General features: G+C 32.4%; 3 protein-coding genes across 4 annotated transcripts; 1 reads left to right on the top strand and 2 right to left on the bottom strand.

Annotated features, from left to right (window-relative positions):
* Positions 1-822: 822 nt before the first annotated feature.
* LOC18101136 (probable prolyl 4-hydroxylase 9) lies at positions 823-10,217 on the top strand. Its single transcript, XM_024605773.2, has 8 exons — positions 823-1,302; positions 1,368-1,505; positions 1,594-1,751; positions 1,843-1,945; positions 9,130-9,225; positions 9,314-9,379; positions 9,544-9,660; positions 9,939-10,217. Exons 1-8 carry the CDS (start codon positions 1,171-1,173, stop codon positions 10,020-10,022), a joined length of 894 nt encoding a protein of 297 aa, XP_024461541.1. The 5' UTR covers positions 823-1,170; the 3' UTR covers positions 10,023-10,217.
* Positions 10,218-11,057: 840 nt separating this feature from the next.
* LOC18101135 (uncharacterized) lies at positions 11,058-15,510 on the bottom strand. Of its 2 annotated transcripts, XM_006380583.3 has the most exons (9): positions 15,188-15,506; positions 14,967-15,111; positions 14,444-14,880; positions 13,548-13,636; positions 12,676-12,858; positions 12,515-12,600; positions 12,327-12,411; positions 11,851-12,122; positions 11,058-11,645 (listed from the first exon to the last, which is right to left on the bottom strand). In XM_006380583.3, exons 1-8 carry the CDS (start codon positions 15,381-15,383, stop codon positions 11,988-11,990), a joined length of 1,356 nt encoding a protein of 451 aa, XP_006380645.1. In that variant the 5' UTR covers positions 15,384-15,506; the 3' UTR covers positions 11,058-11,645; positions 11,851-11,987. The 2 variants fall into 2 exon arrangements, with proteins under 2 accessions (XP_006380645.1, XP_052310610.1); XM_052454650.1 differs by lacking the exons at positions 11,058-11,645; positions 12,327-12,411 and having other exon boundaries at positions 15,188-15,510.
* Positions 15,511-17,121: 1,611 nt separating this feature from the next.
* LOC18101134 (casein kinase II subunit alpha-2) lies at positions 17,122-21,999 on the bottom strand. The gene is made up of 10 exons (XM_006380581.3): positions 21,548-21,999; positions 20,475-20,604; positions 20,147-20,341; positions 19,640-19,797; positions 18,886-18,976; positions 18,708-18,773; positions 18,476-18,558; positions 18,219-18,282; positions 18,059-18,127; positions 17,122-17,475 (listed from the first exon to the last, which is right to left on the bottom strand). Exons 1-10 carry the CDS (start codon positions 21,814-21,816, stop codon positions 17,416-17,418), a joined length of 1,185 nt encoding a protein of 394 aa, XP_006380643.1. The 5' UTR covers positions 21,817-21,999; the 3' UTR covers positions 17,122-17,415.
* Between the last annotated feature and the right edge of the window lie 1,493 nt (positions 22,000-23,492).

The raw sequence follows: 23,492 nt of genomic DNA on the forward strand, positions 1-23,492 counted from the left end.
ATTACAACATTGTTTTTTTGTTTTTTAAGTCAATTGTGGTTCTCATTATTTAAATAAAAAATTATACTTTTACTAAATTGAATTTTTTTTAAAAAATTCACCATTTAATTAAATATAAGATTTATTTTATTTTTTAATTTTGATCTTCATTTTTTTTTCAATTTCATTTTTCAATATTAATTGATTGGGAATTGGATTTCATGATTTTTCTAGATTGGATGGTTTAGGTCTAATAACTCGGAAAAAAAACAATAAAACTTAAAAAAAAAAATTTATAACGAGATATCTTAATTTAACTCAATTCTAATTAATATTACTGTAGGTTTGTCATGAACTGTTTTTTATGTGTGTTTTTTTTTAGTCCAGCTCTAATTAGCAAAGTGTGTCCACCGCGAATAGATATAAGCCTAAAAGCTCTAAAGCCATGCTTTATTGCTTGCTCGCAAGTGCATGGTGAAACATGCCTGGAGTCCTAAAAAGATTCAAACTTTAAAATCCCACTTCTCTTGGCCAACGACTACATTCAAACCCAAATATTGAGAGCTTACGATCAAATTCCCATTATGATGCAAGTGTTATTCATCCATGCATCCATGATTGATTATTATAACTTTCGACTCATCGGTCACATACATCCATGTGCATGAACATGATAGTGATTATTAGCATCATGGTACTTGACGGCAGAATCCAGTTCATTAGGCCTCTCTTGTCTTTTTGACCATCAAGTGCATTTTGACCTAGAATTAAAATTTGAAAGAAACCAAGAAAGCAAATGACAAAATCCTGTGGGCTTTTTACCAGGGGACAGTGTTTGGTAAAGAGAAGAGAATATTTTTCCTTTTGAGAAAACGGACATTCCTGTCCTGGTAAAATCTGTGAATAATTTACCAAATCCACGACAAATTCTGCAATGCAATAACTCACCTTCCATTTCTACAAATTCCTGCCTGAGTCATTTTAGCACCACCACGTGTACCGGATGCCTTTCTGGCTCTAAGAATTAGCTGCCAAACACAGTCAAATTCACTAACCTAGCTACATTCTGCTAGAGTGAGAGAGAGAGGGAAGAGAAGAGAAGAGAAGAGAAGGTATCCCAGCATAAAAGGGGAAAGAAAACACACATACACAGCTAGCAAGTGATCACTGAACACAAAAAATTGTTAAAGCATGAGAGGCAAAGCTTGTAAAGAAAACTGGAGGTTTTATAAGAAACCAAACTTAGGCTTCCCTGCTCTGATTCTCTCATGCTCATTTTTCTTTATTGCCGGCCTGTTTGCCTCAAATCTTCTTCTCTCTCAGGTACTTCTTTTCTATATTTTTTTTCCTTTGCTTTCTATCTGGTACTAGTAATAATTTCACCGCAGGGTACATCAAGTGATGAAAGGTGGCTGAGGGCAAGAGCAAGGCAACTCCAATCAGTGGAGGAAGAGATTATTAGCAAGTATGATCTATTACCAAGTGGAGAGAGTGGAGATGATTTTATTACCCTTATCCCGTTTCAGGTTGTGTCAATAAATTTCAAATGCTCAGCCGATCATCACATTAATCTCATTTTCTTTGCTTCTAAATCTCGTTATGTTCTGTGTACAGGTTTTAAGCTGGCGGCCGCGAGCGCTATATTATCCAGGTTTTATAACCGCAGAGCAGTGTCAGCACATAATTAATATGGCAAAGCCAAGCCTTCAGCCTTCAACTTTGGCTTTACGGAAGGGAGAAACTGCAGAAACCACAAAAGGAATCAGAACAAGGTAAATAATGTTACATCAACAATAGTAAAGATGATGTCGATCGGTGTCGTTATAGATGTTTTTAACTAATTAAGACTTGCTTTTCGAACAGCTCTGGCATGTTTGTTTTTTCTTCCGAAGACCAAGCTGGAGTCTTACAAGTCATCGAGGAAAAAATTGCTCGGGCCACCATGATTCCAAGTACTCATGGAGAGGTATTCTTCTTGATTAGTCATGTCTACCTGTCAAGGAAAAATTAATTGTTTACTGTAGAAACAATACGAGCATATATAGTAACGCTAAGCATGTAACCAAATTAATTTAACATTGCATTCAAATAAACGCTCAAAAATTACAAACAAAGTAATATATATATATATATTAGTTAACTATTGCAGAAATACCATAAGTATAAAACAAAGAAACTTTATATAATTATTTGCTGAAATAAAATAAGTTTAAAAAAATAGAATAAAAATGAACATAAGGAAATAGAAAATGTAACATCCTTTAGCCTAAATTATGGTCATTAGGCACAAACGGCCTCTATGCCAGCAACCTCGAAGGATTCTAATAACAGCACCATCTTAAAAGGTTACACTACCGATGAAGGCATATAAACTTTGAAAACATACTCGATTTTCTTTCTATAACACAAGAACCAAAAGCTAGGAAAGAGGGAAAGGAAAGGAGCATAAGAAGACAACATGCATTAGACAGGATATTCTCATTGTTTTTTCCTTACTTCAAGAACACATCCTTTACTACTATTTATAGGAGACCTGAGAATAAAATGTTTTGTTCATAATTAATTTGAAAATTTAAAAAAAATGACATTTTTTTATTAATTCTAAAGTTTTTTTTATAAAAAATACAAAAAAAAAAAACTATTAAGATATCAAGCATATGATAAGACAAATTCAATGAATCTAAACAAGTATTATTCATGTGCTAGCAAAAAATGTTTTTCCAGACCAAGAAGTTATTTTATAATTAACCTAGACCTAAGCACGAGCTGAGCATGCGCTCATGTGGATTAAGCCCATGGCCCACATAGCTTAAAATATCTCCTCTTTAAAAACTATGGTGTCCTACATGTCCAATTATAACTTCTTAAATTATCACTATATAAACCACTTGAAAGTTTTATAATCTTTTAATGTGGAATACTTGATTTTTGTGTTTGAAAATTTATCAGTCAATGGTTTTTTGAGATCAATTTATCATCTACTCATAATTGATTTTAGACATATTTATATTTATTGTTAAAATACTTATATTGAAGAATATTTTGCAACAAAGTCTTAACCCTAAATGTGAGTGAACCTCACTTTTAACTTGGCTATAAATATACCTATTAACCATGTTTAAATAAATTTCTAATAATCTCTCACATTAATGAAAATTTTCTAACAAATATACAAAGATACAAAGATTCGTAAATAGAAAATGAATTGATAGATCATATCAGGATAAGTAGCTTTTTAATTTGAATCTTTCTTAGTAAATTATTATCGTATTTATTACTCAGCTAATTAGTGAACTTATTATTTTGAACTATTCAATTTTTAAATATATAAATATATATATATATATATTTAAAAATTGAATAGTTCAAAATAATAAGTTCACTACTATATAAAGATAAGATGATATTACTCGTGTAGTTCTTTTCCTAGGGTAGTTTTTGTTTACTCTAAACAATTCCTGATTTCATGCGTGCTTTAGAGAATTCAACCTTTCAAAATTCTCAAAAAAAAAAAAACAATCATATTTCTTATTCATATAGGTGATCTTTCATTATGAGTATTTTGTTATACTCCACTTGGTAAGCCAATATATGAGAATAATTAAGAGTATAACTCACCCTTATCATGTTATAGCTAACACCCGTATTCATCATACGAATATGCAAAAAGTTTATTACTTTTGAGTGCTACTAAATATAAATTAGTTTTTCATTTGAACCTAGATCTTAAGATCTTCAGTCAACTGGGTAGTAATATTTAGGAACAATACTTTAATACAATAGAAATCTCATATATCTTGTACCTTAGTTTAAGAAAACAATTGTTTTCTTTTATAAAGAAAAAAACATAATATATGTTGGTCTCAATTACTCTAATTAATGTTTAATTTTAATAGTGTATCGACCACAAACATTTATGAACAATGTTTTCATGCAATAAGAATCTCATAATTATAATAATTTTATAATTTTATTTGTAAAGAATTTTTGTCTTAAATATTTTATCTTTACTCTAAAATCATTAATCAAATATAAATAAATATAAAATATAAAAAATATCTTTATTAATAATAAATATATATTTTGCATGAACAAAGTCAATGTTATGTGTAACCAACCAATTGTCTATGGGGCACAAACATTAACATAAAGGTCTCTAAAAAATACTTGGCTATCCTCTCATACAACTTATTGTCATCTTCTATCATCAACCTCAGAATGAGATCTTTAACTATTATCTTTTTTTGATTATACTTTAAATAGTTTTTCAAAATAATAATTATTTCTCAATAATTGAAATCACTTGAAATGATTTACCCAAAACCATTCTTTTAGAATAAACATCATGTGGGATAAGATGAAACTCATTACAATTTCTAAATCAATCATCTTGAATTCAAGAAATTTACTAATTATGATTTTTTTTTTTCATACCAACATCTTTAGTCTTTTATTTTTAATCCAAATTCAAGAAACTATACATATCATATAGTGTATTGTCTAAATTCTTTATTATATAGTTTTTGCATAAAAACAATCATTGTACATCAACTCATCCACAACTGTTATAATAGTAAGATCAAGTTCATTATCTAACAACTTTGACACATCTTTAGTTAGAAATTTTTTCAAATTCAAGGTGATCAGATAAAAAAACATCTTTTATAATAGTAAACCAAATAACATATGGAATTGAATTTAATTTTACATGTGATTTGAATCAATTGATAACTTATTACAACTCGTATGTTTAAAATAAAATACTAAACCACATTATTGAATTTAATCATATTGTTTGGAATACATGTGGAAATAAGTTAAATTAGCAATCTTGATTATTTTTTCTTTAATTTAGAAATCATTTCTTTTTGTTACAAAAAAAAACATTTCTTTTAGTTAAATATTGGTGCTTAAATTAATAGTCTCAAATGTTAAGTTTCAGATACAAAACATTTCTCCAAATCATTTTTACTAGGTTGTTCAAAGTTCTAACAAAAAATTAAAGTAATGTTAAATCCAATAGTAGACCAAACAAACATCTATGATAAAATCATAACATTTAACTTGTTAACTTTAGTTAATTCTTTGTTTTTTCTCAGTTCTTTCAATGTTAGTAATGCAATTTCTAATCCCATTACTGTTTGGCTCTTAGTATACTTCAAATGATATCTAAAATTAATTTCTTGTTTTGATGGTTCTAATACGATGTAAAAACACTCAAAATAACAATCTTATATTTATGGACAAAAGAAACTGTTGAAGTTGGTCTTAAGCAATTTCTTTGCAATTCCATATCCAAACTCATCAAGAGCTCTTGTTGAATTGATACACCATCAATTTACTTGAATCACTATTTTATTGTATGCTACAAATTCTTTTGGTAACTAAGATTGCATGAGCATATACTTAAAAAGTCCATAACACTAGAATATGTTATGATCCCCTAAACTAAAAAAATATAACTATGCCATGACCATAAATGTTTACCCTTATAAAAATACAACTTGAATTTCAAGACTTCTTGGTCTTTAGTGATTGTGCCTCATCTCATAGGAATTATAACTTTTTATTAAGGCTCTCCAAATCATAAATCATCTTCAGAACCAGCAAATTATCTATGATAGTAAACATGTTTAATTGGTTGGGAATAAAAGAAAATAAAACTTTAATTTATTGAATTATAAAACAACTCAACAAAGCTATAAATCTCGATCATATATATATGGTCATGGCCACAAGCTTTTATTGGTGAAGTTAGAGGGGACCATTAACCTATTGAAAGACAGTCTTGCTAGCACTTTCCCACTTCATGTATTCTTGTGCCAAAGGGTTTTTTTGTTAAAGAAAAAGAGATGGGGAAGAGAGTGGTGAAAGAAGAGACATAATTTTCAATGTCAATTGGAATTGAATTCCTTGAGCAAATCAGAGGGTTTCCTTTCTAATTTAAATATGGTTATTTTTATGAATTGAATTTCATTTGAAATTTAAATCAATACCTTCGAAAGGGTTTCAAATATAGAAATTGATTTAACTCTCTAAATTGAATTTAATTTTCAGGGTTTCAAACAACCTATTAAAAATTAAACCATTAAAAATTTTAGATTTCTCGCATCACAAAAGATGATGGTGGACCATCATCTTTTGTGCTGAAACAATGCCTATCATAGCAACATTTTGAAGAAACTATACAATTAATATAAGGAATTTAGCTTTAAGGTAGTATAGGAAAAATTAATTGTTTGGTGTTTAAATAATTTAAGCATAATAGATTGAAAATAGATATATCAATTAAACTATCATAGAATTATAATAAGTATAAAACAAATGAACTTCGTACAATTATTTATAGGAATAAAGTAAGTACTAAAAATTAGAATAATGTATTTAGTGTACTTGTTGATGAATTTATAAACGAATAGAAGGAATAGAAAGCATTGTTATCAAAGATTATACCCTTTGTCCTTAAGACTAAATCGCTTATCACTTGGCTCAAACAATCTCTATGTAAGCAACCTTCTAGAATTTTAACAATACTATCTTGAAAGGTTGCTCTACCGATTAAGTAAAGAACTTTGAAAACAAACTCAATTTTCTTTCTACGACATAAGAACCTAAAGGCTAGAAGAAATAGATAATAGATGGGGGGAAAGGGCAAGAAATAGAAGAAAATAGTAGGTAGTAAAGGATATTCTCACTATTTTTTCCTTGCCTCAAACAAATTTCCTTTACTCTTATTTATACGAGACCCGAGTATAAAATGTTTTTGCATAATGTTTTTTAAAAAATAAATACTAACATTTTATATTAATTATTATGGTTTTAAATCAATTAAATACATGATGTTTTAAAAAAAATGTTCAGGTATTAAATAGACATTCAATAAATCTGGATAGGTATTGTTAATGGACTAGCCAGAAAAAAGAAATTAGACCAAAATATTGTTGGGTTTCTTGAAAGATATATACGTAGCGAAAACTGTAAATTTAAGAATTTTTCAAGAGTTTCAAGAATCATGTTAGATAGATTTAAGGTTATTCAGGGTTTATACAAAGATTACTTAAAAATCAAATGTTCCTTTCAACGTTGAATAATTATTTCAAGACTCAATTGTTGCAAACCACAAGTCATCCAAGTGTTTTGCCTTTAACGGTAATCCATACAAACCACCATTGAGAAATCTCCTGAACCCTTTTAGGAGAGTGAGATTGCTACACTTTTGAGTGCTAGCTATTTTCTTTTATGTTTTAGGTATTTTTGTATTGTACTCTACTCCTATAAAATAAGAGACATAGCTTTCTATTTATAATAAAAACTAAAAAGCCTATAAATAGTAAAATATCAATTTGTCTCCCGAATAATATCACATATATTATTTAAGGATAATTTTAGAAATTTATTCAAATAAGTCCCTACTTGATTTTTCTAGGTTTAGAATTGTAATTCCCTGTATAAATTATACTTTAATCCTCAATTTCTAAAACTTATTTACAATCAAGTCACACTTGATTAATCATCCTATTTTAATTTCTGACCAATAGTTTTTGTGTGTGTGACTCATTAGGTTCTCTAATAAGTTTGTCTAAATATAAATCACAATTTTAAATAAAATAGGATTAAATAAATTAATTTATTATCAATTCAATAATTGATTGATTTATATTTGAAGACCAAGTACAATGTCTAACAACCTGTCATGATCTTTTAAATATTAGGAAAGTCATAAGTGATTTGACTCAACTTTTCAGTGACTAGTTTCTTAGTGTAATTATTATCTCTTTATCAACAATGTTTCGATTTAAATATCATAGCATAGAGTGTGTAAACTCTATCAAATCATGTTTGTTCTTAACACCATAGTTATTGATTGTTTGAATAAGATTTGAAATTCTTTTCAAATCTCATTTCACCTTACGCAAGGATTTACAATCAATATTATTTAAGAACATATGAGACATTTTCTCTAATTCACATAAGGTGATGAATCCTCTCTTGATTTCTTAAATAGATTCATATAATTTATGTCATATCAAATATTTATCAATTTGTTACCCTTGATTAGAACAACGTATAGCACGATTAAAATATAACATTCCCTATATAAGATAACTTAATGATCTAAAATATAAGGATCTCTTATACAACTGTCATGTAAGTCTTTTCATAGACATAAATAATATCTCCATGTGGAATTTTCATGTGGTTCAATTCAGTGAACATATCGTTTTACAAAAACCTACATATTAGTTCTAAGTATCGCTCATACATCAGTTTATGAGAATAATCGCTTCCTTTCATAAACAAAAGAATATAATATATATTAGTCTCAACAGCTCTAATTAATATCTAATCTTAATAGAGCATTGACCACGAACATTTAGAAACAGTGTTTCGATGCGAAAGGAATTCTATAATTATAACAACTTTATAATTTTCTTTGCAAAGCATTTTTATCTCAATGACTTTGCCTTTACTCTAGATTCATTAATAAAATATTAGATTTATTAATAAAATATTTGATGAATTTTAAAGATAAATAAGTCTTTATTAATAAATTAAATATATTTACATGAACAAAGGTAATGTCATATGTAACCAACCGATTAGCTATAAGATATATACACTAATAATATTATCTAACAATTAACACAAACTCAAGCATGAGCCTAGCGCACATGTGTGGTTTAAGTCTGAAGCCTATATATTATAAGATCCTTTTCCTCTAGAAGCTTTGGTATCATACAATTCTAATTTTATCTTCTTAGTGCATCATTATATAAATCATTTAAAAGCCTTGTAATATTTTAATGTGAAATACAAGATTTTTGAGTTTGAAAATTTTCCATAAAGTATTTTTAAAATTAATTTATCATTTATATATAATTGATTTTAGACAGGTTAAAGTACTTACTATGAAGAATAATTTTTAACAATATCTTACCCCTAAATCTTTACTTTTAAATTTGGCATCAAAATGTGTCCATTAACCGTATTTAAACCAATTTCCAACAATATCATTATTCTGCTCTTCTTTTAATTCAGTAGAAAATATTAGGCAATCATGAGAGCGAAAACTTTTGAAGCTGGCCAAAATATGATGCTCTCCATAGAAATTGTAAGATTTTCTAAGGATGGCACCGCACCCTGTTTCAGGCTTTCAATGTCCTGCGCTATGAGATTGGCCAAAAGTATGATGCTCATTACGATGCGTTCAATCCTGCAGAATACGGGCCTCAAACGAGCCAAAGGGTACAGTAAATCTCGTACTTTATGATTAGAATAAATACTTTATTATATTATTCCAACACATCCCTTTTCTTGACTTTTTTTTATTCAGGTGGCCACATTCTTGCTGTATCTATCTAATTTTGAAGAAGGCGGGGAGACCACATTTCCGATTGAGGTAACAAGACTTACTTGGACACCTCCCTTCCCTTTTTATGTTTTCCTTTCTGGACAAATGATTCGGTTTATCTTCATGGCTTCAAGACATATTTAGACATGACATATACTTCTTTTTCATAGAAATATAAGCAGTCATCCTCCTGACTCTCTTTTTGTGTGCAGAATGATGAAAACTTTGAAGGATATGATGCCCAGAAATGCAACGGTTTAAGGGTAAAACCACATCAAGGGGATGCAATTCTGTTCTACTCAATATTCCCTAACAATACAATTGACCCGGTAACTGTTCCCTCTCACTCATTCTCATCTCTATCAACTTTTCATTTAGGCTTAAAATCTCCCTCCACAATATTCTGAGCAGAGCATCGGAGTTTTCTAAGTTCTGTGCACGTTAACTTTTCTAGCCAGACATACCCGAAAGGAACATGTTAAAAGGGAAGACCTTAGTTGATGAACATTGCTAAGATTAGAAATCACTTCAGGATAATTGCTTAGAATTGTAGTTTTCCATATTGGTTCATGCGGCAGTGATGAATTATATTGTTTTTTTTTGGCAGGCATCTCTTCATGCAAGCTGTCATGTAATCAAAGGGGAGAAATGGGTGGCTACTAAGTGGATTAGAGATCAAGTACAAGTTTAAATTGTTCATCGCTGTTTTACCCAAGTTTCTTCTAGGAAAGGATCTTTGCTGATGCTATATTTTGGGATTGTAAAATGCTTTTAGGACAAGAGTAATCTCTCATGTTACATCGCAATTTTAGAGGATTAAGAAAATTGTTCGAATACAGTGGATGCTTATTCTCTCCTGTTATTGGTGAAAGGCTTCTTTCAAGTAGGACATGGTTCGAACTGGCAAAAATGGTAGCTGTGTTTGTTAGTCAACTTCACGAAATGCTCTTCCGCCGATAGAGCTCTTTAGTTTCATGCCATGCTATCATAATCGAGCCGACCGGACTTTAAATCAGAGGAGGTCCCACGTCTCAGGTCGACTGGTCTGACTGATGGCTAATGACCTAGCGGTGGTGGGACACGCTTATGCTAACAAATGCAGCGTTAGCACCCCTGCCATTGGTGAGGCCATCACCACCTCGTCCAATCCCATCTTCCTTTTTACATCTTCTCTGTTTGTGATAAATACCTTCAGGGATCAAATTCAGTATAAACAGAGGAGCAACAGCCACTATCAGTGCCATCTCTTAAATCAGGGAATAAGTCAACAAACATCATGTTTTCTTCCAACAACAAAATCTACAACCTCTCAACTTCGAAATGAATTCTCAAGCACAGATCTCTATTTCTCTACGTCCTGTCTGATAATCGAAGAATTTTCTCATCCCTTTTTCAAAATAGAACAATTCTTTCATTTTCATTTGATAGAAGAGGGAGAGGAAGGTGCGGTCATCGTCACAAATTTGAAAACCTTTATTTCCCACCAAATCCTTCTACTTTTACACAACCAGATTGACCAGATTTAAAAAAAAAAAAACAATTAAATTGTGTCAAACAGGTTATTGGTTCTGTTAAATTCATCGAATTCACACCGGGTGGACAAAGTAAACAATTTTTCATGGGAACTGAACCAGCTTAGTGTCTGGTTCGTCTATTAAACTGACCAATCAGGTTGAGTTCTGATAGCACTGGCTTCTTGAATGTCCTGTGTAGACACCCATCGATGTAGCAACTTAAGTAAATTCATCACAGTGAACTCCTATCAATAATGAAGTTAACAAATAGTAAAAGGTAAAATGATAACAAAAAAAAAATATTCCTAAATTCACTACTGTTTCCAGTTATGAACAAATATCAGAGCGGGGCAATTCTTGTTTGATGACTGTGCCAAAGATTATGGAAGATCACAAAAAACTGTTTTGGTTTAAACAGTAAACTACTACGAAACTCTGGAAATGCAATCAAGCAGCTGTTGCATCAATTGTGTATAGTGCCTTGCTTGAATAATGAAGCTTAGCAAGTCTTGAAATTCCTGTCAGTTTCAACTCACGCAAACCTCTTTTTTGAGCATCTTCCTTTTTTCTCATGTATTTTTTCCAGTTTTGCTGTCAAGAATTCTCACAGGAAAAAAATAAATAAATAATGCCATCAAAAGATGGCTCCTCAGGTTCTAGTTCAAACCTAAATTAATCACAATTGTCTGGCAGGTTACTTCTTGACCACTCTCAGCTCATTACCTTGTTGCTCTCTGTAAATTGTAACTTCACATAGATAAGCCTCCTTGCTGACACAGCTGCTGAGATACCAGTGTTGCCTGTGAAACACATTTCTCAATTTAGCAATAAAATTCAATAAACCAAAAATATCTAATCAATTCCCCTTTCCTCCTAGCCCTCCAGAAGACATTTTCAAGGCCATCAAAATTTTTCAGTCACAATTTTTTATTTTATTTTATTCAGTTTCTATTTAATTTTGAAGAAAAAAGAAGTAAAAAACAGAAAAAAGGAGAAATTGTATACTTTTTTGCTGACTTCAATTGTGTCTTGAGAGCAGAAAAGATCACTCTTTCAACTTTCAGTTAATCAATCAAAAACAGATGATGGACACCATAACCAAATCAACTTTGGTGCTTGGTATCCAACGGAGCTTCTGGAAATTATGACTTGTGCCAGTTTTGAAACGGCTGCTTTCCCCAACGCTTCAACAAATGCATGGAACCAGATGCCATGAAAAGCCCAAGAGCAGCAAGTGCCACAATTGTTGAATTCTCTATTTTCTGGTAATAGCCTCTCTGAAATGTGTCAAAGGTGGCAAGTCCAATATTGTAAACGATGAAGACCAGGGCAGACAGTACAAAGAGGTGTGATGCAGTGAACATTTCTTCAAGAAGTCATCATGGGGCTTCCAAAGGTTGGCCCCACAGTGACCCTCGCGTATGGAAATGAATGGATGATCAACCTAAGTGCTCAAGTGATTTTGGGTTAGAGAAACGCACTAGTATCAGCAAAAACAGAATAGCTGCATTTGCAGGTGCTAGAGAAAGGCTTATCATCCCTCCACGCAATTCATTTGGTACATGACTATGAACAAATTAAGAAAAACACAAACCAAATTTAATATGCTTGATAAGAGACACTATCAGTAATGGTTAAATAAAATAATAAAGACACATCTTTAGCTTACATGGTCCTCAATCTTGCAAGTGAAGGTATAATCAGGCCCACACCCGCATGGAATAGGCAAAACAATGACACTAAAACTCCAATTTCCTGCATTTCCAGTTAACAGCAAGAATTTATGGCCAGCTAACTTAGAACCAGATTAAGAGACAAAGACATGCATACCTGATAATCATAAGCTACAATAGACAAGGCAAGCCCCAGTACAGTGAATGCATATACTAGGCAATCCTCAATCCGAAGTGATGATGGACCACTCAATAACCATGGAAACACAGTGCTTCCCAGCATTCTTGCACCCATTAGGCATGGATATATCAATCCTAGATGCACTTCTCGTCCATCAGCCTAAACTCACATGTAATATAAAAATTGTAATATTTTCTGATCAGGAATTTATTTCTTACTAGGCAATGGTCATGCATAACCAGTTTAAGCTCTTCCATGGTTGTAAAAGAAAACACTGGAAGAGTTCAATATCATTTTTCTGAAAAGGAGCCATCTTCAATTTACCACACGCTTATTTTTGGTAATATAATTACAAAATGAGAGAAGGCACTGAAGGGTATAGATACTAACCGTCTCCTAACATAAATCAGTAAATGATTAAAATCTTCTTTAGTGACACAGATTAATTGTACCACAAAAGAAACCTGTTGTATGATACATAGATTAACATGTTGCTCAGCATTTGTCTTTTTCCTGCATCATGCTTTCATATCAAGCCACAGTCACTTATCAGGAAGGCTTTGTCTCCTTCCACATCTTATGTAAATGATTGATCTTAAACAAGCTATTAACATGTGATGCATGATTTACCAGGAGCGGAGCATATCTGAACTATTATCATATGATAAAACAGGTCAGTATTGATGTCTGACACTTTAATTAATTTTTTTTTTTTTTTTGTCAATATAAGAACATCAAATTTTAAACAAAATCAAGATAAATGATCAGCATTGATACAATTACTTCCAGAATTATGAGGAATTGAGATAACAGTATTGGATAGTTAAGGGAATTGATGATGATCATACCACCAATGTTGGGGCCCACAGGATCCAGAAGATTGCAATCGAGAACTGAAGGCAAGCATGTGCAAAACCCAGTAACAATATCCGTTTATCTGGAGTACAAAAAGTTCATTGATGATTCAAAGATATTGGAAGATACTCAAAATATGTTATGGTGACATCTAGTGAGATTTTGACCAAAAGAACATCAAAAGCTTTCCACTCTTTGCCTCAATCCTCAAAAATATCCATGCATCTTAAGAATTTAGTTGGACATTTGACATTCAAAATGTCCATTTGTCCATGTTTAACAGGCCTATTTTCACTTTTAGAAAGATGATGTCAACTAAAAGGACATTGGACATTTGAATATATATATATATATATTTATATATATAGAATTAATTGTCAAAAAAATGGATGGATCAATATCAGCACTTAAAGTCATGAGTTCCCAAGAAAAGCTCAGCCTCTACAAGTTTCTACATTCTATCACCAATCTAAGGCAGCAAGGAAAAAAGGTACTTTAATTTAGCTGTACATATAGAGCATCATCGAACAAAAAATGCTTACAATGGAATAAAGACAATAACTTTTGGACCTTAGGTATATCATCGAAGGAAAGAACAGCAAATGGATACAGGTGACTATAAAAGGCAGATCAAGTACCAGAAATAGACAGTATAACTCTCACAGCTTACTCACACTGAGGTAAAACAATGTACATCCCATTTAAGTTGTGGATGATTTCAAAGAATAACTGTGGACATTTCAATATTCTAACTTTAGATTGAAGTCCAAATGATACACCGAAATGCAACCTTGTAACAATCTTCAAATTTTCACATAGAAGATGTTCACACACAAATCAGTCAATACAACATAAGTTTTTACTCAGAAAAGAAAAATACAACACTCACCACTAAAGATATGCGTGTAAGACATCTGACGGCGATCCTTTACTGGTGCAGAATATGGGGCTTGCTTCCATCCTTTGGTGACACAGAAAATGCCAATGATTGCAATGAAGATAGTTGCAGTGGAAGAAGATGCAATTCCTGTATCCACATTACTAGCAAGTAGCCAATTTGCAAGCACCTGGCTTCCAATCAATGATGCAGACTCAAAGAAAGTCATTAACCAAAAAGTGTGAGTGAGAGCACGTTGCCTATACCCTTGGTTTTCATTTTCAAGAACGAGCCACGCCTCGAAAGCAAAAGAAAAAATGGAAGTGGCAAGCGATGAAGAGAGAGTGGGTAACCAAATACAAGGGTGTGATTGTGGCACCATCCTCTTCCATGTACCGACAAAGAGGTGTAGTATGCAAAACATCAAGCATGCCTTGTGGTGTCCGCCTCTAAAAGTAACCATACACAAACACTAATAATATTAATTACAAAAATAAATAAATTCCATGTGAGAAAATAAATAAATAAGACTTACATTGAATCAGAGAGGAAAGGTAGAAGAGAAGCGAAAAGAAGAGAAGATCCAAATCCAAGACAAAGGGAGAAGAGTATCTGCTCCTTACTCATGCCATTATAAACAAACTCAAAATCTCCGAAAACCGACCAAACTCCTTCCATCGCTGCAGAATAAAAAAAATCAGAATCTAATTGAATGTAAAAAAGAATGGAGAAAATGAAAGAAATGAACTCTGATACCTGAAGCGAGACAGTAAAGGAAGAGGAAGTATCGGTGGGAAGAGGGAGAGAGGGACTGATCAGAGAAGGCAGAGGGAGAGACAGATTTGTTGAAAAAACGAGGAAAGAGAGCGATTGAAAAGAAGCAACACATTATTATGAATCCGTAGAGTGATGGATTTGGTTCCCATTTTGAATTCTCTACTTCTACTCCCATTTTTCTTCCTCTCGATCTTACTCCCTTCTTCTTTTCTTATTTTATCCAGAGCCAGATCCAGATAGAGAGAGTGCCAATTTCAAGCTTTGCTTGCTTTTGAGAGATTCCTTGCCCTGGTGGCTTCTATAACAAACCTTGGCAAAGTTTTTCAGTTCCCGTTCGCCACGTGGCTTAGAGAGATGTAATTTTCTTCCTATTTGAGCTTTTGACCAGCCAAGTGGTCGTAGTAAAAACAACTTGAGAAAAAAAAAAAAACATTTAGTTATTGATAATGTGTTTTTCTAGAAAAATAATAGGTTTTAATTATGAATTAAATGATATTTTAATTTAATATTAAGATGGAAAAATATATGATTTATTTGTATTAATTTGGGCTGATTTGTGAAAATTGTGTGGATAATTTTGAAAAAAAATAATAAAATAAAAGGTTTAATCTGAAATTAACTTAATTTTAAAGAAAGAAATCGGCAAACAATAAATTTTTATCAATTTATTTTCTTAATTCTATTTTATCTAACATGTATTTCATGTCAAATTAAGATTTTCACAACTAAACACCTATTCCCTTAGTTTTTATTAAAAAAAATCCTAATTGAAAGAAATTAGGGATTTTTTTCGCACATGCCCCAAAACTTTATACACAACGAAATATGTAGGGAAGAATACTTTACCAATCAAAATTGTATTCAATTTCTTGATTCCTTGCAAGATTTTCATGCAATCCTTCTTGTTCCTTAACAAAATCCTTGTTTCTCTCTCTAACGATAACAAAATTTCTTTTGAACGAAATTTTTTATTATTTTTTCTTTGTTTCCTACTATAATTTCCATCACCATTCATAACATAATTTCTCTAAATTTTATTATTTTTTCTTGATTTAAAATCTCATCATTAATCATGGATTTACCCACATGTCGATATTTTCATGCACAAATTTATTCTTTAATTTATTTAGAATTTTCACACCAACTTACCAAGACTTTTTATTTTTAATCACAATAATTCCCTCATATTTCACCAGTTTTTATTTAAAATTTATGCAATTAAATATGAGGTTTATCCCGAGAGTTGCGCATGTAAATTTATCAATTCATTTATTTGGAGTTTTATTATATTTTTCTATGGACTTTCACCCCTCTTCACAAAAATTTCTATTTAAATAATTATTTTACCCGATTAAAGGTATTACATAATTTGTTATTGGCTGACATTTCACGGATCAATTTACCACATTATTTTATCTTAGATTTAAACAATTTCAAATCATAACAATTTTTCCTCTTAATTTACCATTTTTTCAATTGAGGATTATCCTATTTAATATTGTTTCATTGATTATTGATTTTTAGATTAGAGGTTTACAAGACGGGTGTTTACTAGAGAGACGCGTGCACAAATAAGATTGATGTCAATCTAGGTATGTCGTATCATCAATTAAAGTCGAGAAACGTACATTCACAATCCAAAGTTCATTTCATTACTAATTACAGTTTTGAGTTTTTAGACCGGGAAGGTGGGAAGGGAACGATGCTGATGATTACAAGAGTTGTACGTTCCCTGGATATTAGTCCTCGTAACTTCTACGAAATATTTATTATTTATAAATTGATGATGAGACTAATCGAACCACCGTCCACCATCATTTCATTCCTCTGCAAAAAACATTGGCCATGGCGAGGGATTCATGTCAACGGATGGCATGCGAAAATCACAGAGCAGGTAAATACTGGGGGGGGGGTAAGGTCAAAAGTGAATGACTCGACTATATTCTCCCAAACAAAAGTATGACCACAGTGACTAAAGACCAAACACAATTCTTAACTGCCTGCAAACAACAAAAGGTATAGGGCAGATGGTCATAAGCACGATACATTATCCCATATGCAGTGGCCTCCAGCCCACTGACGCACTCTAAGCAAGGACCAGCTACTTTGGCAGCATCCTGCTACTTTCTGCAGCCCTGACTTGAATGGCATTTATGGGCGTACCTCCGGTCCACTGACAGACTCCCTGAGAATACCATAGCAACCTCCTACTGTGTCCGCATCCTGCTACTTTCTGCAGCCCTCACTTGGGAAAAATATGGGTGGGCCTTCATCAAAAACACCAAGGAACAATTAGATAACATGTTCGCGTATCCAGAATGGCAAGCTTTTGTTATCAACCAAAACATTAACCAAGAATAGCTACACGCAAGTTTGTGCTAGCCAGTCCAAAAGCTCACATGCTCGCATTGCAGAAACTAAAATGTCAAACCACAGAATAGAAACCAGTTGGGACATTGCTCACATTTTAAACAAGCAGTAAGACTAACAAACGAGGTTCAAGGAGCAAAAAGATTGGACACACACACAAAGCAACCCCACTTGGAGTGCAACATGCAAACCAATAGCAAGTTTGAGCTTCTCTTCCGCCAATTATTGAAATATCAATGTGCATCCAATACGGAGACAGGAAAATTTCTGTACAGATTACAATATCCATGTACTACTATTTTGTGTTTGGATGCTGGACAGGGATGGCATTTCTAACACATGCATTTTGTGCACACCCTCCCTTCCCATTGCACGTGATTCAACATGCTTGAGGAAAGACTGGATGGGATAAGTCTGTGCCCATCGATTAAACCACACAGACAAATATAATCTAGCTGACAAGCCAAAAATGGGAATTACCATTGCTTCTCTAGCAGTTAGCCTGTCTTGATGATCATACCGAAGAAGCTTATCAAGAAAATCAAGGGCCTGCACATCAGCACCTCAAGAGAATCAATGATAGTTTAAGGCTATCGATGATAGGTGGAGTAAACTTAACAAATTGTGTAAGATGACGAACCTCAGGAGACACAAGGTGCTGATTATCTGAATTAATAAACTTTGACCATGGCTTCCTACTGTGCCTGCAGCAGTATAACATGACACATTAATTCATGTTGGATATAGTAGTGTTGCTCTCTTGGTTTATTGTGGACTAACTAAATATAAATGATCTTGATGCAGGGAGCGAAGGCCACATTATAGCCTAATCAAACATTTTTCTTACTATTGGCAAACTAATTTGTAAGATGGAGAAGAAAATCATGATTAACAAACCTCCCAACAAGCGCATCAAGTTGAGGATCAAGCTCTAAATGATATTTATTCAGATATGCATTTAGCTCATCAGTTCCAAGTACCTGAAATTAGGTCAAGATCAGACGCGGCGGGCATGTGGCAACAGTTTAGTTTAAAAAAAATCAATGTCATGATCTTCATAAAATATGGCTTGTATAGCATGCATAAAGCATTACAGAATGTTTTTATCAAACAACTGAATCAGCATTACCTTCGCAATTTTGACAAGCTGATCATGGTTGTCATGGCCATAAAAGAATGGCTCCTTCCTAAATATCTGCATCAAGAATAGAGACTATCAGCAAATCACATGATGACAGGATCAGCCAATCATATGGTAGATCTCATAAAGAAGTGTCATGTAAAGGCTTTGCATGAGTGATTCTCACCATTCCAGCAAACATGCAACCAAGGCTCCACATATCTAAAGAATAATCATAGTCTTGTAAATCAACAAGAAGTTCAGGCCCCTTGAAATATCTGAGAAACAAGGAAAATACTTTAATCTTTCATTAAAAGTTGAAGCCATAAATATATCACCATAAGAATATTATAAAAGGTAATAGTTAAACTGATACTAGATTTGCTTGGAACTTTCAGAAAACTGTTCAATTCTCGAAGTTCAGGTTAAAAAATTTCAGAATTCCAATAAAGCACCTCCTAGGAAATCCAAGGACTTGAAACCAAACCCAATCATAGAAAAAATGAACATTTTGATGGTTGACTCACAAGATCTGCAGCATGGAGCACGGAGCATGGAGCATGGAATCATGCATTATCATAATTTCTCCCAGATTGATATGGAAAGAAACTTCGATAGATTAGTTACCAAAAATGCATCATTATGAACCACTCAGTTTTCAGTTATTCAACTGATTCAAGGTATAGCTTAGAAATAACATTACATAGAGGCCAGTTGAGTGGAATAAGCCTTTATTTATAGTTTACGCTTGAAAAACGGATACAAAATGTTAAGTTGCCTAATTAGAATGCTTTTAGTCCTTTAGCACATCAATAAGGACCAGGAAGGGTCCACTAAAATTTATCCTAAATTCTAGGGCTAAAAGTAAATACCAAAAACAAAAAGATAAAGAGGCAGAATTTCATTACAATGATCTATCATGTCATGCATTCAGCCATTACCTCGAGGCCACCCGAACATTATACTCCTTGCCAGGATGGTAAAATTCAGCAAGACCCCAGTCTATCAAGCGGAGTTTTCGCAACTCATGGTCTATCATAACATTGTGAGGCTTGACATCTCTATGCATTATTCCTTGCGAGTGACAGTAATCTAGAGCCTGCATTGTGAAGATATCTCTATTTGTTCAGAAACCCTAATGTAATCACCATACTACATTTGCTTCATAATGAAAACGCTTCTTTCTTTTTTCATCGGTGAGCAGGTCCACATAAACTAGCACAGACTCAAATTTAAGATGATGACCTACTAGCAGAGACACTAATATGCCTTAGGAAAGGTCAATAGATGAGACCATATCAATGTAATCACTTGAATAAAAACAAACACATCGTATACTCTCCAGTGACTTCTAACATAATTTTATGCATAACAAATTCCTAAGTTTCTGACCCATCAACATAAGTTTAAAGAGGGAAGAAAAGAGAGAGTTCCCATGCGTAAATTACCTTGAGAAGCTCGTATATATAGTAGCGTATGTCATAATCAGTCAAAGTGGGGTACAAAACTTTGAAGTCTGTACTGTTCACATATTCAAATATGAGGCTAGGAGTTTTTGAGTGCTGATCTCTAACAATGTCTAGAAGCTTCACTACATTTGGGCCACCACAGAGGTTCTGAAGTATTTTTATTTCCCTCTTAATCTGCAAAAGGATCACAGAATGATCATCACTATGCCCCAAAGAGATTTGTAGCTAGATTTACAGAAAAACCTTTATTATAAGAGACAGAACATAAAACCACTTATATGTCAAATATAGGGATATTAATAATCACCTTCTTTTTCTTAACAGGTTTGAGTATCTTGATAACGCACCGCTCATTGCTATTGACATTTATGCCTTCAAAAACTTCACTATACTTTCCCCTTCCAACCTTCCGAACAACCTCGTAATCATCTTGATCTCTGGAAACATCTTGAGAAGTTAAAGCATAAAAGAAAGGGAAAGAAAACACACCATGACTATCACTAGAAAGTTGGAATAAGAAAAGGAAGGATGAACAGATCTTCCAGCTATATATAACACAATGCTCAATATAATAATCTGGTATTTTACTTTAAGACACTGAAACATCAAGAGTAACTGATATGAAGCCCACAATTTAATATAGAAGACTCATACCTGAAACTAAATGGTATGAAAGGATTCATCACAATCCAACTCTCTCAAGTATTTTAGCTTTTAAAATTGCTGTGGTTTTCCGTGCTTTACCGTTCCCATTCATTTAAAGATTTAAGTTTTGCATCAATAAATGAAACTTGGTATCAACAACTTTCATTTAATATAAGCCAGTCCTATGTGATTATGCACTTAGAGATCCTTCAAACCAAACAAAAGTATCCATTTCTTACTGATTCTATAAAAAAAAATCAACTTCCATAAGCTGAATGAGGTTTTACCTTTAAAAAATATAAGCATAAATCTCCCTCATTCACACAGTATATCCAGCTCTAGACAACAACTTTACGACCACAAAACAATAACACAAACGAAATAATTACTTTCAGTACTTTGGTTACTATAGCATTTGAAAGAAATACCCAGGCCAAAGAAATGGGTCCCATCCATAAGCCGAACCAAGCAACTTCGGATACCATTCTAGTCTGTTAGCAACACTCCTAATACATCATAAACATCTTAGATTCCTCTCTCCCTCACCACTAGTAGATCCACACACACAAAAATCTAGCTCAGTACAACTTCGATAAACTCTTCCACGTCCCAAACACTTAATTTCTCAAGCCAGAGATTCCCCAATCACAGATTAGTAAAAAAATAAAATAAAAATGAAAAACCCTAAAAAGAGAGATTCAGTAACAGATTAGGGTTTGATTAAAATTTAATTACCCCCATTGAACGGTGAGAGACTCGTAATCCCAATATTCCTTAGGACGCAGAACATTAACATCGGTATAAACTCGCGCTTTCGACATCGATCCCCGTCGATTCGAGATCTCGATGATATTAACGGTATCGGTTTCTTCGTTGTTGGAGAGGATGGTGGTGCGCTGGATAGAGTCGTGCGCCACAGTCGCACGCAAAGCAATAAGGGCGCACAGTAGCAGAAAGCGAGGAAACAGAGGCGCTACTGCTGGGTTTCGCCCATCTTTTTTCATGTGCTGGTGGTGTTATCCTCTTTACTCTCTATGCACCACCATCTCATTAAAATATAAAAATTACAAAAAAAAAAATCATACTCCAACTTTCAATTTAATCCCCTAATTTTATAGTTTTCAAAATGAATTGTTTTTCAATTAGATTCTTTAAGGTTCGAATGTTTTCAGACTTGATAACTGGTCGTGGGGTTTCTTTAAGGTTCGAATGTTTTTCAGACTTGTTAATTCATATATATCATGATGATAAATAATTATTTATAAAGCAATTGATAATATTATTATAAAAACTTTAATTTTCTTTAAAATAATGATATGATTTTTTTATTAGTGGCACATGTTTTTAATATAAGAAAGCACAATTAAAACAAATGTTTGTCAACTATTTCAATCATTTCAAATAAGTTGAAAAAACAACTATTTCAAACATTTCAAATAAGTTGAAAAAATATATATCTTCATTATAAACCTAATTTCTTTAGTAATGCATCTTTTTTATTATTTTAATGGAAGCATCATTTTTAATCATAAGCATTATTTTTAAGAAAAAATCTATCATTATTTTTTAAAAGCAACTTTTTATTAAAAAAATATTAAAATAGTGCCTCAATATTTTATATGTGATTAAGAAAATAATTAATGTGATAAAACCATGTAAAAAAACTATTCAAAACTAACGAAAAAAAATTTTCGGTGAATATTCATGAGTAATGTTTTAAATTGATTTTTGCATTTTAGATATATAACAATAATAATAAATCTTTAACATCCTCATAAAACACATATAATATTACTTAAGAACTATGGTGAAACTATATAATAGTTTAAATATAATGTTAAGTATTTAATTTACAGTGCATTTCAATCCAAAAAAAACAATCATAAAAAGAGGTCAAGTATCTTGGCAAAGAGATTGGACACGCGTACTGTCATAACCCAATTTTTGATCATTTTATTTTAATTATTATTATTATTTTATTTACTGAAAAGGATAAAAAAAAATGATGATGATGATAAAAAAATAATAATGATAAAAAAACAAGTAAAATGAGATAAATGAAGAATGAATTAAAATTTGGGTTAAGGGCAACATGATTAGAAGTTTTGGGGTTTAATTAAACTTTGGAATTAATCTAATTAATCCAATCAAGGGTTTAATTGGAGAATTGATAAGTTTTGAGACTTAATTAAGCTTGAAATTAATTTAATTAATCCAATCAGGGGCTTAATTGGAGAATCGATAAGTTTTAGACTTAATTGGACTTTGGATTTAATTAAATTAATGAAATCAGGGACTTAATTGAAGAAATAGCAAAGTTTGGGGTTAATTGGGGGCACGATTGCAAAACAGATTAAAGTCCAAGGATTAGTTTGTAAAAAGCGCTGAAAAACAGGGGTCCAATTACAATTTATCCAGGGGCTTGATTACACGATTTCAGAACTTCAGTGACTAGATTGCAAATGGCCATTCCCATCACACAAACGGCGCCGTTTCTAGAAATCAGTCGTCGCCTTCTTCGTCTCCTTCCACAGGAACGGTTTCTGCAGTAATGGCTTTGAAACCGTTTTCAATTGTAGAGATGCTTGGCATTCTCTGGCTATAAAGCCAGAGAAGATGAGAGAGCGCACAAAGAGGGGAATCACAGAAACGAAAGGAAAAAAAGAGAGCCACGAATAGA

This window comes from Populus trichocarpa, chromosome 7 (genome assembly GCF_000002775.5).
Source record: "Populus trichocarpa isolate Nisqually-1 chromosome 7, P.trichocarpa_v4.1, whole genome shotgun sequence".
NCBI classification, from domain to species: Eukaryota; Viridiplantae; Streptophyta; class Magnoliopsida; order Malpighiales; family Salicaceae; genus Populus; species Populus trichocarpa.

What these genes read in the sequence shown, in the direction of transcription:
- LOC18101136 (XM_024605773.2), top strand. Translation starts at nt 1,171, where the DNA reads ATGAGAGGCAAAGCTTGTAAAGAAAACTGGAGGTTTTATAAGAAACCA. An exon ending in ACAAAAGGAATCAGAACAAG is followed by an intron (nt 1,752 to 1,842) that starts GTAAATAATGTT and finishes CTTTTCGAACAG; the next exon opens with CTCTGGCATGTTTGTTTTTT. An exon ending in TTCCAAGTACTCATGGAGAG is followed by an intron (nt 1,946 to 9,129) that starts GTATTCTTCTTG and finishes ACCCTGTTTCAG; the next exon opens with GCTTTCAATGTCCTGCGCTA.
- LOC18101135 (XM_006380583.3), bottom strand. Translation starts at nt 15,383, where the DNA reads ATGGGAGTAGAAGTAGAGAATTCAAAATGGGAACCAAATCCATCACTC. An exon ending in CCTTTCCTCTCTGATTCAAT is followed by an intron (nt 14,881 to 14,966) that starts GTAAGTCTTATT and finishes GGTTACTTTTAG; the next exon opens with AGGCGGACACCACAAGGCAT. An exon ending in CTTGCAAGATTGAGGACCAT is followed by an intron (nt 12,412 to 12,514) that starts GTAAGCTAAAGA and finishes ATTTGTTCATAG; the next exon opens with TCATGTACCAAATGAATTGC.
- LOC18101134 (XM_006380581.3), bottom strand. Translation starts at nt 21,816, where the DNA reads ATGAAAAAAGATGGGCGAAACCCAGCAGTAGCGCCTCTGTTTCCTCGC. An exon ending in TCTCTCACCGTTCAATGGGG is followed by an intron (nt 20,605 to 21,547) that starts GTAATTAAATTT and finishes AGATGTTTCCAG; the next exon opens with AGATCAAGATGATTACGAGG. An exon ending in AGCTTGTCAAAATTGCGAAG is followed by an intron (nt 18,559 to 18,707) that starts GTAATGCTGATT and finishes ACCTAATTTCAG; the next exon opens with GTACTTGGAACTGATGAGCT.